This window comes from Argiope bruennichi, chromosome 6 (genome assembly GCF_947563725.1).
Source record: "Argiope bruennichi chromosome 6, qqArgBrue1.1, whole genome shotgun sequence".
In the NCBI taxonomy this organism is placed as follows: domain Eukaryota; kingdom Metazoa; phylum Arthropoda; class Arachnida; order Araneae; family Araneidae; genus Argiope; species Argiope bruennichi.
Genome location: NC_079156.1, coordinates 58,249,515 through 58,263,836, shown reverse-complemented (window position 1 = coordinate 58,263,836; position 14,322 = coordinate 58,249,515). Strand labels below are relative to the sequence as shown.

Sequence of the window (14,322 nt, the reverse complement as noted above, 5' to 3'; positions counted from 1 at the left end):
TTAATAATTAACTATTTTATGTAATTCCTACTTTAATAGCTTCGTCATTAAAATATTTTAAAACTTCAAATTTCAATTCACTCAGAATATTATAAAGGCCTTCAGTCATAACGTAATCTGTATCTCTCCAATTTTCTGTTAGCTCTCGTAGAATTTATGCTTTAAATTAAAGTGGAAAGGATTAATCTGCAATTAATATAATAATATTTTTTACTGAAAAAAAGCTTTTTTTTTTTTTTTTTTTTTTTTTTTTGTAATATGATTACCGAAAACAGAGTCACTGAGCATTTAAACCTTATGGGCACTAAAGAATATCTTTCTTAATTTATGTAATATCTCAAGAATTTGTTTCAAATTTATCTTGAGCAGGTATATTAATTAACAATGTTTAATTTTAAATGCATCAAACACTAAGAAAATAAACAGAATCGTTTAAAATAATCGGTCGAAAACAGGTTAAAAAAATTACTTGAAAAACGATGAACTTAAACTAACATAAATACAATTTAATTGCAAAAGCATACAACTAACGTAAAAATAATTTAAATCGAGTCTGTTTCCGTTGAAATGTAAACGATCAGAATACAATGCGCATGCGTGAATTTTTCTACGCCAGTTGGGCTAACGCTATGCAGATTAGAAATTTTAAATTTCCTTTCATTTGTTTTATTTTAATTCAAAAGTACTTCAGAATGAATCTGAAAGACCGAGTAATTAACAATGTTTAATTTTAAATGCATAAAACATTAAGAAAATAAACAGAATCGTTTGAAATAATCGGCCGAAAAATGTTAGCCCTAGCCTCATTGCTGTTGGGGAAAAAAAACAAAAAAACTGAAGCCTTACTCATTTGGCGGTGGGGAAAATGAAAGGATTTTTTTGGTGGGAAAGTTAGTTTTTAATTAATAATTAAAATTTCAAAGAAAGGGGCCCCAGGTGCACATTCCCGACCTCCAAGATATACATGTACCAAATTTGGTAGCTGTAGGTCAAATGGTCTTTTCTGTAGAGCGCCAACACACACACATTGAGCTTTATATATAAGTATAGATGGACGATAAAATTATTTTAAATAAGCAAATTGCTTTTTTTATTTTCTCAAATATGAAGCTCAAAGAAAAAATATCGTAATCATTTAAAAAAAAAAATCTGACTAGAGATTTTGACGAATTTTAACGTTTTGTGCCTCACAAAACACACATTTTTATGCACGTTAAATCTATCGGGGCTAAATGTCCTAACTCTGGGGAGGTGCGGAAGTTTAGGGAGGGTGTTCTCAGATGTTCTCTTCAGTTGTGACGAAGTTTGAAATTTGTAAGTCCATCTTAAAATATCCCAAGGGCATTTAAATAACTAAAACTAAACTAAACTAAACTCTGCTTGTCTGTGGAGACGACACTCGAAAAGGCTTTGATCCAAATAAATAAAAAAAAATTGGCATGTGATCTTTACACCAAATTTATTGGTTTCTATTAGTTTTGAACGGAATTCATTCATATGTCTGTCATATAAAATTCTTAGACAGCTAGATAGATAAAATTTGGTTCCCGGTTTCATCATTTAAAGTAGAATTCGTGTTAAATATTGAATCCATCCATCCAGGACTTTTGTCTGACCCTCTATCAGTCTGTGCTTTTTTATATGTAAATGCAATATCTAAAAAAAAAACGCAATGTTTAAGATAATTGAAATTTGATAAATAAATTTGCAATTAAAAATACTGCTCTGTGTCAAATTTTGGTTTCAGCCAGTTGGAAAAGGCGCCCAACTTGAATAATGCAATTCTTTATACATTACAATACAATTCGGATTTCTTTACTATACCACAAAGAACAAAAGGTTGATGTGCGGGCTTTGAAAATAAAAACTGAACATTTGTAGCATTCACAGTTTTGAATAAAGTTCAGAATTTTTATGCAAGGAAAAAGGGGACAACCCCTTTATTAAAGTGTATGGAAGAAAGCTTCAGAGAGTGACTTTTATAATACTGCTTGATATGCTTGGCGTTTCTGAGAATAATTCCTACAAAATACTTTAAAGATAATAAAGAAGTTTTTCGCTGCACTGTCTGTCACTGTTTTTTGTTTCGTATTCTTTAACTCATTATGACGGTACAAGTTACTGGGATCAATGAAAAATTTGTGAAAATGAAAGGAAGCATCACATAGAGAGACTAATTACACTAACATCAGCATATTGCCCTGCGTGAAAATTAAAAAGCATGCATGTTACGAAATAAAAAATTTGCCTGCATGTTAATGCCCAAAGAATACAACAGTGGCAGTAATACGTGAGTGAATAATTTGATGAAAGAATGAAAATAGTTTAGCTGCAACAACAGAAAGCACTGTTACAAATTTGATTTAAAATGAATTTTTTTTAAATATATTAATATTAAAGAAAAATTATCTGGTAATTACATTAGCAATTTTTGAAACATAATTGTTCGCTCTTTCGTAAGATATATATAGAACATTTTGATGCCAGATTTATTTTAGAAGATGGCTTTAGCAAAAATGAAGATTATTTTGATTTTTACTATACAACAAAATATCTTAATGAAATAATTAATTTAGAAATTAGAAAATACCATAATTTATCTAGAAACGAATCCAGAATGTACTGCAACATTTTTATGCTGCTACTTTACCATTTCTAAAAACTCTTGTAATAGACACAGACACATACATTTTTTGTTTTATATTATAGATGTCGTGTCTCTAGACTATTAACAGCTATCTAGATTTCAGTTTTCTCCTTGTTATGAAGCCTTCAGTGATAATTTCTACTCGTATTAATTGGTTGATTGTTAATATATATAAGTATTGAAATCTAATTGCTTTGGATATAAAATTTGACATTTAAGCTACTCCTCTGCTCAAACATGCCATCCGTGAACTTTCTCAGTATTATCATGTCGTTTCCTTTTTTAATCGTTCATTCCACTCAAAACTCTTTACCATTTTATAACGTCCTAAAATTCCTTTATATATTTAAAATAGGAATTTCTTAATTCATTTTATTTCATCTATTTATTGCTTTTATTATTAATAATTTTCATTCAGTTTTCCCTCGTATTCGATGGTCCCCCCTCTGGTGTGGTGCTGAAGTTTGGATAGGGTTGTCAGCTCAGGTTTCGTCCTCGTCATCTGATCGCGGTTCAAAATTACAAGGACCGTCCCAAATAGCCCTAGTATTGATTTGAAACGGAGCGTTAACATAACTAAACTAAACCTCGCATTTGATGTATTGTAATCAGAAATTTCAATCCTTGTATGTTTCTTTTTGAAAGGAGTCGAATTTCGCTCTCCAGCAAACGTAACAATGTATCAGAAAACTTTAAAAAAAAATTTCGCTGTTTAATCCTTAGTTTCTTAACTATACATAATTAAATATTAGTAAAGAAACACATTTCCAGCTGACTGATTTCAGAAATATTACATCAAGGAATCATTAATTCCACCAATGGCAGTGAACATTTTAAGAACGAAAAATTGTAGAAGCCAAAGAAGTTGTGGTTCTTTGCCGCTCACATACTTTTTTTGTTGTGTTTATTGAACCCGCGATAGCCTCTGAGTTTGATATTCTTGAGCTCCCTGGACCTTCATACGTATACGTATGTGTACATACGTATTTCATACGTTATACGTATATATTTCATGCGTATACGTATACAAATTATCAAAGAATATTATATAAATAAATTATTTATAAGACAGCATACGCTATTTACTAATATTTTTAATATTCACTCTACTTTTACATCGTTTTCCCGCCCTGTCTAGGAATCCGGGTTATCTGAATAATAATGCTTACGTCAGCGGAAATTAGGACTGAGTCTGGAATCCTCAGAACTGTGATTGGGGCAGACATATTTAAAGCTACGGCCCTCACCTCAGGTACGTAACCCGTCGGAGGAGCACATCTCTCATTGGAATGTAGGTAGTTCAACTCCCTATCATTGCTGCCTGTGCCAGGGTACCGAAAATAGGCATACACATAGGGTAGCTTCTCACCTACATGCTTGTGGTACACCCTTCAGTATGACTGGTACAACACAGTGGTCATGGGCTGACTCAGCATCCAGATAGTTGAATGATTGTCGTCATGATAGCATGGGGACAGTAACTAAGGTTGAATATCCTAATAGCCATCATTTATTATGAACCTGGGACACGTGAGTCTGCCTAATTATCTCATTATTATACTCATCCTTATTATACTCATTATCTGCTTATTATACTCATCTATGTACTCATATTGCGTCCTGAAGGAACAGGTTTGCAGCATGAGTCAAAATCAAATGAAAAAGCACTAGATAATAAAAAATAATTTTTTATCAAAACTGGAAATTTCTATGCAGTGTGCTTAATTTCCATTCCCAGATGATGCATTAACGATTTCATTGCAGATGTTTTTTATTATATATTTCTATTTGATTTTGACTTATGTTATATTTTCACTGAATTTCTAGAATTGTAGTAGCTTATGCTTTGCGTTTATATTATGATTTTTTTTCACTTTATTACAAGTATAATTTTAACATGACTATCATTTATTTGGCAAACTTCGAATTTTTTTGGACTTACTCTTTACTTATCCATTTATGTTTTATCTCTTCATATTTTATTTTATCCTTTGTGTATTGTTTAAACTTTTGATATGTTTATTTTGCATATGCATATTATATTAGATACATGCTATTTCTATGATCAGAAATTAGGTAAAAAAATGCACACATTTTCATTTTTTACTATAAGTGCACTGTTTTGGGTTTTTAATGTAGATTCCATGAACTTATGGAATTCACTGTATAAAAATGAATCAAAAGCAACTGCAAGATTTAATTAAAAAAAGTGTGGGAAAATTGGACTAAAAATATCGAACATTATTTGAAACATCATTGAACACCATTTAAAACTAACATTACAAATTATATTTATGAGCTAATCTTTTTTAAAGTGTCATATAAAAGTTGGCAGAATCTCATAGACATAAAATAAAACTGGTATTAGTTAAAGGTATTTTGTTTTAAAGGCAATATTTGTGAATTGATGATATTTTATATATCTCCAAAGATGCCTTTTGTTTGTACGTTCTTTTTTACAAATCTAAGATTTTATTTCGCCTTTCATGAAATTTAACTTACGACTCTTCAAACCAAGAGATTATCGTCGACTTTTCAAAGTTCAAAAATGAATTAAAATAGATATTAAGCTTTTGGTATATTTAAGTTTATTTCTCAACAATATCTAAAAAAGAGGGGTTTTTATTAACACTATTTTAAAACTCGAAAAAATTCTTTTTAATGATATCAATTTCATTTTCTGTAAACTTTTTCTTAATTTTAATAATTTTTATGAATTTAATTTCATACAAAATCTTTAACAATGTTTTTATTGCCATTATGAAATTCAAATTATTTTCATTTGTTTTATCGACTCATCCAGTCATGTGCTTTTACCAATATTAAAATAAAAATAATTGATTTTGGACATTAATTCCAAATTGGATTTTTGCTTTAGTTTTTTTTTTTTTTTTCATTTTATATACACTTTTTAAATTTGCGCGCACAGTAATTTCTGCAATAGCTGACACTTTTCCTTAACTTCATATTTATCAGTCTTATAAAATGTCAATTAGAAATGAATGAATGCATTCTATATTATTAATTTCAGAGTTAAGAATGCCAACAATATGCTGGTCGCTAAAGGCGTCATAATATAAATAAAAATAATTGTAAGTACGTGATTTTAAGAATTCGCCAACTCTACATTTCCTTTCGGAAATATGATTTTAACTACAGACAATTATTATTTACGGTCATAAAAAGAATACTGACACTTTTTGAAAGTACAAAAATTAATTTGCTGTTCATTCAATTAAAAATTAATCGAAATTGTGATGTTTTTGCAACCATAACTTCTGAGCAAATTTAGGTGCAAATTTTTTTATACCAACACAAAATTTGAAAAATTGCGTTTTCAATAACAGTTTCATTTCCTTGCCATTAATTTTCATTGTCAAAATCATGACAATCATTATATTTTTATAATTGCTCATTTGATTAATTACACATTAATCATTAATTAATTATTCGAATCATTTTATTAACTACCGGAAATTAATTTTTAAGCCTATTTGCTACAATGACATCCAGTACTGTGATGAAATTCAAGTCAGTTTCATTATTTTTATTTCTCAATGCACCATAATTGATGCATAATAATTTTTTAACATTTTTCAATACGAGCTCACTTATTGTAAGAAGTTTATGTCATTTGATAGTTTTTCTTAATTTTTATTGCAAATATGTTTTGACTTTTAAACTTGTAAAATAAAAGAGATAATATACGGCAGTTTGCAAAAGCAGGTACTCAGAAAAAGAGTCCGAATTAAAAAAAAAATTAGATAAATGGATCGAGATGAAAATTGCAATGAATAAGAACAATTTTGCAGTATTGAATTTTGTAGTTACTGAAAGAATTCAGATTGCGGATAACGGTGACAAAATAATTTGTGAACATAAAAATGTAAATATGAAAATTAGTTTAAATGCTTAGTTTAGAAGGTGAAATTTAAGTTAATTTTTTTTCTCTAAGCTTAAAGGTGACATAGCTAAAATAAATTTTTTAGCAGCCGCCATTTATTCTATTTCGAAATTAGAAAAGGCCTAAGACCTAAGTGAGGAATTAAAATTCAATTTCATGAGGATAAATACATTCAGATCATAGTGTTTAGTGAAATTTCGGACAATATTATAATTAAGAAGTATATAGAATTCAGATGAACAGTTTAAGATGCTTCAAATTTAAGTTACAATCGATGAAAATGGAATTTTTGCGAGCTGATGAAATAATCGACTATAGTAATGTATTTTAGGTTGTGTGGCGATGAATTAAAGCATCATGAGCAAGTCAGTCTTAAGTTATATTCAAAATATTAAATAAAATGAGATCCATGTATATTGCGGCAAAATTAATATCAATTTTTGTAAAATGAAATAAATGGGCATATGAAAAAACTATAAACCTGAGCAACATGAGATATATATGCTATTCTATGTTGTTGACATTTCTTTTTTCTACAAATAAATACAAAATCTACAACAATGAATGTGGTATTAGCAATAAGATATTTTATTGAAATCGCCACCATACTTTCTCCTTCAATGCTTATTTAGATAAACGTTTTCAGACTATCGAAAGCTTTCGTCTGCGTGAGTTGACAATTATGATTTTGACAATTATATAGCTCATACTGGTTAGTTATAGCAATTTGAAAATCAATAATAACACTAAAATCTATTGCTTTCCATGAAACCAATTTCCCATTATCATTTTCATGAACACCATAACGATTATGAATGCCCAGTTCCTTCACATCTTCCCCCCCCCCTCCTATTTTACAAAGTTAATCTACATAAATCATGTATTTTTATGTGTTTTTTTTCCCTGCAATTGCTAGATTTAACTATATTTTGGCATCAATCACCTAAAATTTGAAACAAAATATTCAAGATGGCCATATTCTAACTTCAAATGTTATGAATATATTAACATCAATTAATTGCCTTTGCTATTTAGTATATATATATATATATATATATATATATATATATATATATATATATATATATATATATATATATATATATATATATATATATATATATATATAATATTGGTTGAGACAGAATGCAGGTTCGAAGACGTTGAAGAGACATGTTATATTTTAAAATTAATTTTAATATCCATCTCGGGAAAGCAATTTATTTACAAGCAGAAGCAGTGCGGCACAAAAGCAGAAGTAAAGAAGAGGGCAAAGAAGGGACGAACAAATGATCACTAGTCTTATACAATAAAGGATTTGCGGCCACACGCCGATGGAGTACATGTTTTGACCTCTGATAAGGGCAAAAGTATCACTTTCATTTGATACGTAGTATGGCGCATTATTTTTACAAAGTGATTAATTAAACCGAAAGTGGAATTGGATCACGAAATAAGAGAATATTTTAGTTAAGATGGGTTAAATTAAGATAACATCTTGGAAATGAATTAAATTGAAATTAGAATTAAAATATCATTATATATATGTCATTGGGAAGTTATGAAATACTGGTACTGTATAAGATTTCTAGGCATTTAAAGATAAAAACATGTTGTGCACCTTAAACATGGTGAGAAATGTGAGAATTATTTTAATACGTTATGTATCTTCTTTAGGCGCTATATATAACATCTAAACACATTATATAACTACAGATGAAAAAAAAAATACACAAAGTATGCGAGGAAGGTCATCATAAGGCTCATATTTTAAAGACCTGCATTTTAGAGAAATACAAGTGTCAATTAAATTTGTTTTGTTATATTAGCATCCTGTTTTGAAACAGCACTAGAGCTATTTTGAGAAGACTTCATAATTTTGAGCCACGATCCGCTCATAAAGAAGGCATCTGAGTCAGATGATAAAGACTAATCTGCCACACCCGTAGGAATGTATTTAACTCCAAGAAGGTTTCCCGATGGAATCGAGTTTCGAACTTGAAGTCCTTAAGGCAGAATCCTTAAAACTAGCCATTATGTTCCAAATTTGTTTAGGGAATACATTAACAAAAGAATACCATCAAAATTCTTTTCTTTAAAATGAGTAAGAAGAAATAAAAACTATACAAAACGAAGTTTATGCTTTTTTTTTATTTTGTTTAAGAAAGCAAAATAAAAAATGTACCTACTTATTACATGAAGAAAGGAAATATTTTTATTTTGAACTGCCTCTTACTTATGAAAAGTATTTAATAATGCATTTCATACTTAGAAGGTTTGTTATTTAGCATTGCATTATTTGTGTAGGAAATATATGGAATATAAATTAATCGTATCTTTCTTAAAAATAATTTATTCTATTGAATGACGGATTTCAAATTTTTACTGTAACACATATATATCTTGCTGATTTTGCAGTATTTAATTTCAACTACCTATCAAAAGACTAAATTATTTCAGGGGCGAGGGAGTTGTTATTAAATAACTGAAAGTTTGGCAGGGGTTTACTGGTTTTATTAAGTGTTGTAATAAGGAAAATATGCCAATAAAGGATTAGAAGAACCCAGGAAATGGATTTGAAATACACAATGCAAATATAAAAAGTATTGCAACAAATTATATTTAGAAATATTCCAAACATTTATTAAATAAAGGGTGGAAACTTAAATAATATATATAAGGAAGACAATTTTCCGCTTTAAATTGACGTAAATTTTATTGTAATAATATTTTCAAAATTTCGAATATTCTCACAAAAACATTGAGAAGACTTTGAGAAAATACTTTTGAGTAACTGAAACTTAAGGTCCAAAGGTAAACTCTTGTATAAAGCTCATAATAAGATAAGCTTTTATCTTGATGAAGAATGTAATATTTTATTAGTTTGTTTTAACATCATAGTATTTATTGGCTGGTATTTTATCTGTAAATTGCGACATGAGTTATGCGACATGCATGATAAAATGATATTCTTGATTTTATGGTCTAGGACATGGGACGTGAACTATTAAGCTTGGAACGTAGTTACTTCTTGTATATTAAGTAATTAATAAGAAAGGGGTTTTCAAAATTTTGAATACAATTTTTAATTAAAATGTTAATCAAACTTTTAATATTTTCCCCTTTAATTATTACGAAGTATTAAGATATAAAAATAATTTTAACGTCCCTTTAAAATTAGAGAAGAGGTTTATAAATCTTATTAATTTTATTTACTTATAATTTTTCCTAATTTTAATGAATTTTTCAAAATATTTTGAAGTTTATTTGACAATATTTTTCATTATTTTGGCTATTGCGTTTATAAGCATGCACCTTGCAATAATTTTAACAATTTTTTTTTGTCCTCACATTATTGATTTCACATAATTAACAGCAAATTTTTAAAACAAAATAAATATAGGAAAATCAAGTCAAAACCAGTATCATGTTACAAGTATCAAAGTAAATTTTTGGAGCTCTTTAATTTTGTTTAGTATTTAATACTGTAGTTTATTTTCCAATAAAATAATAAATGTTAATAAAATACAATGTAAAAATTTAACGAAAAACTTTATTTAAATTATATATATATAAATATATAAAAGAAATTGTTTCCTATATTCTAAGAAGGTGACCTTTCTACGTTCTCGTATAAAAAATATATTGTAATGGTTAAAAAATTCGATTTTGAGATGACCTCCATACACATTTTAAATCCTCTTAGGACAAAAAAAAAAATCGCGATTACGTCTGTCTAATTAAATAAATAAAAGAAAAAGCATCCAAATGAAATTTCATATATGCTCTTTGCACCAAAATTGTAGATCTTTATCACATTTTAGACTGATCCATTATAGAAAGGCATATCAGTCTGCCCATGTGAATATCAACACAATAATTTAAAAAAAAAACGATTTCTATGTATAAAAAAAGTTAACTCATAGTTTTATATTCAAAATTTTAGATCTGCATCAAATTTTAGACCAATTTCCTCTGTTTGTGTTCAAAATGTATATCTGAGGCTCTTCACTATACAACGAAGTTAACACACGAAAGAACTAAAGATTTATGAACATGTAGAAGAAAATACATGGAAAAATACTTCTTGCCGGTTTAGGGTGATATTAGCCCTTCTCTTTGGATTCCCCATAAAAAAAGATTACTTGATGACAGAACGACTCTCCCGCTTAATTCGACCCTAAGTAATTATTTTATTTGTTTCATTCATAATGGGATGATATATGGAAAAAAAAATATATATAGCGTATTCGAATAATGTGAGCTATAGTCGATTGTAGAGCATGAGATTATTATTTAAAAAAAACAAAAAAAAACTATCGTTTTTATATTTCTATTTCGTTTTCATATTTTTGCTCTTAAAATTAGCTTACTTTAAATTATTTAAAAATTTGGAAGTTCTTAAAATTAAATTAAAATTATTTGTATTAAAAAAGTGTGGATTTACTCATAATCAAGTTATAGAAAATGTAGCTAATTATGCTTTCTGTGATTAAAATGCATTTACTAACAGTAAAGAAGCCTGTTTGCATTGAGTGATTAAGCTATCAATTCTACATATTGATAAAATGACTGCATATATTTAATTTTAAAATTTGCAAAACAGCATTTGTGATAATGGAATATCATAGAAAATGTTTAAAACAAGATGACATAGGAAAAACTATAGCGTATTTGCAAAAGTGTGAAATACAATAAGTTATATAACATAATAATTTTTATTTAGAATATTTATTTCAATTAGAACTTTTTAATTTTTTTTATTATAAAAATGTATTATAAAACACCATATTCCAGCACAAATCAGAAATGTTGAATAAGCTTGCTTTATTAGCATTTAAACATGCATTAAATTTGTATTTTATAAAAATATTTAATTCGAATTTTTACTCCTATTAAATTGTGAATATTTTTAATGATTTATTGATTTTTTTTTTTTTTTTTTTTTTACTTTACCGATAGGAGTAGTATTTTACTTTTATAGCGAGAAAATTTCTCAATTCTTCCGTAGTAAATATATTATTTGCTGATCATAGTCTTTTCAAAAAATGTAATCAATTGATGATATATTTAATTTTTTATTTTAATATATAAACTGATAAAATAATTCTTGGGAAAACAAAAATTTGTATTTTTAAATACGATTAAATCTCTCTCTATAAATTTAGATAAACGATTTTTAATAATGCAAAAATCTTTCAAACAGAATATTATATACAACAAATCAAAAATAATTAAATACCATTTTTGGATAATTTTGAATAAAAAATTTTTAGAATTTGATAAATATTTAATATTTTATCGCACCTTGTTAAAGAAGAATACATGATAAAAAATATTCGTGTAATATTATTTCCTAACTTAAATATTTAGAATAATGTGCGTTAAAGTCAGTAACTATCTGTACTTACCAATGGATACGAGTAAACTATTAGAAACTGCAAACCCATCATTCCTAATAGTACAATAATTCTAAATTCATATCGAAAACCTGAACTGTTCATATGTTCCATTGCTGACTGCTAGCCGTTAGCTGCTGAACGATACTGAATACCAAACGATCTGTGCCGACATTTTAACCACAACTATTCTTTTTTTAAGGGAAGAAGGGGGAGGTGACAGGGTAAACGTGCGGCCCCCCTCGACAACGGAAAGGGGAGGTTTGTCCATCAGAGGTTAAAACTTGCTGATCGCTTGTTGCATTGTTGAGGTGACGTCATAGCGGTTACCGCCCATGCGAAGGAAACAAACGATATTTGTTGGTAAATGAAAACGTCAGACGATTTGACAGTCAAACGATGTATACAGAATTTTTTTGCTTTTTATGTTATTTTACTCTTCGGTCAGATTTTCCATTCATCGTGAGAGAAGTTTTTCATTCTGCGAAAACATGTTTTGAGAAATTGTTAATAATGAAAAGAGTCAGCGTTCTCTAATGCGTATGGCTGAATATAACTAATGATGAAATTTTACATGATGTCTTAAGATTAACAAAAATTATTTTTCAAAATTTTTTTATGGCATGAATTTTCTTAATAAATTGGAGTTTTTGATTTTAAAGTTGTAAAATTCTGTTTAACCCTTTAAAGGGCCATTTTTTCTAGTCATATTATGTTAAAATATTTTTGGAATAAGAAAAGGGATTAATTTAGCTTATTAGATAAATTTAATTTGATTAATTAATTAATTTGGTTAATTAATAATTAAATGATAAACGAAGACACATCATTTTGTGTGAGATAAAGTACTGAAGCATTTAAGTTTCTTTCTAAAAAAATTTGTCAGAACTTATGCCAACCTACATAATGTCATACAATGATTGATAAATTTGGTGGGAAGCATACTTCCCACGGCCTTAGAAAGGGTTAATTTAGACTTATTATTAACAGGCTTTACAAATTAAATCTTTATTCAATGCTTATCAGTTGAGAACAGAGTGCCAAATTAATGATTTTAGTACAAATATATTCATGTAAAATCTCTTAACATAACCGAAATTTTTAACTTTACATGGAAATTTTCCTTTTATTTCTGATTTTTCAAGCATATTAATATTCCAGGCGCATAAAATTTTATATTTTTTTGCATTACAAGTTTCTATTTGAATACGAAATTTTAAAAACAAATATGACTCTAAATCCGTAAGTCTCCTTCTTAAATAAAGACGATTCAGTAAATTAGTCTCAAAAACTAATTAAATATAATTGTCCTAACCATTTTAACAAGAGCTTGATGAAGGTATTAAATCGCTTTCAACCTAATTGTGGAAATAATTCTATTTCCTCTAAAATAAACAGAATTTCTTTTAGTGAAATAAATAATTTAAATTATATAATTGAAATCGTGATTAAATCAAATTTCACTATCATTACAAGTTTGACATTTTTATGCCATATTTCTTTCTTGTTTGTTGAATATCAAGTTATTGTAGCCGTTAAAAAATTCGAACTCAAGATTTTGACAAATTTCCATGTTTTATATCTGCATCAGTTAGAAAAACTATTTTTAGAATTATGCCTGTCTGTTTATGAATACAATGGTCCTAAGTTTGTACAAACTAAGCTAGTGAAGCTTGATATAGGATGTGTATTAAAATGTGAAATTTTGGACGAAACCCATTATATATCCGTCCGAGTGCATAGCAGCATGATAAATAAAAAATGAAATACATTAGGGAAAAGAAATTTGATTTGCAGCCACTATAATTGCATATCTAAAGGATAATTTCAAAATATTTTTTAAGCGCCGTTTACAATACAATAAAATTAATTTAAAAAGTGATATACTGTGAAAAAAACTCATTACTTTCTGTATTCGCAATCTTTTTATAAATTTTATTATATGTGGTGTAATGATTCAGCTTCTTCCCTGGGTGATCACTGTGACATTCCTTTTTCCCACACTCGATAATTTACATTCCGGGCCATTCTTCATCAACGAAACTCCCACAGTGTTAAGTGCCTCCAGATTGCCAAATGGAAGACCCTCCTTTTAAGTACGGTCGTCTGGCCAATTAGTGCTAATCCAGATAAGGAACCACACGTGCGTTTCCCAGGGAAATAAATCGTGTCTTCGAAAAGCGAGAGTGTCAAACACTCCAGATGTCCTTCATTTTTCCCATTGTGGAGGGTGGATCATCAATGGACATTTCCCACGGGCGACCAGAGACGATTCAGGTTGTTCTGAACGGTGATTGGGTAACAGGGAGTGGACAAGAAAGGTGGAGTCTGAGAGAAAGATAAAAGGTGAGATTTTTCGGAAGAAGAGGGAG

The 14,322-nt window shown here is 28.4% G+C and overlaps 1 protein-coding gene across 1 annotated transcript in view; it reads right to left on the bottom strand.

Annotated features, from left to right (window-relative positions):
- The window catches only part of LOC129972982 (uncharacterized), a 33,341-nt gene extending 21,088 nt beyond the window's left edge, over nucleotides 1-12,253 (bottom strand). The window contains exon 1 of the mRNA XM_056087316.1: nucleotides 11,963-12,253. Coding sequence (XP_055943291.1) covers nucleotides 11,963-12,064 — 102 coding nt within the window. The 5' untranslated portion in view covers nucleotides 12,065-12,253. The remainder of the gene's footprint in view (nucleotides 1-11,962) is intronic.
- Nucleotides 12,254-14,322: the final 2,069 nt, after the last annotated feature.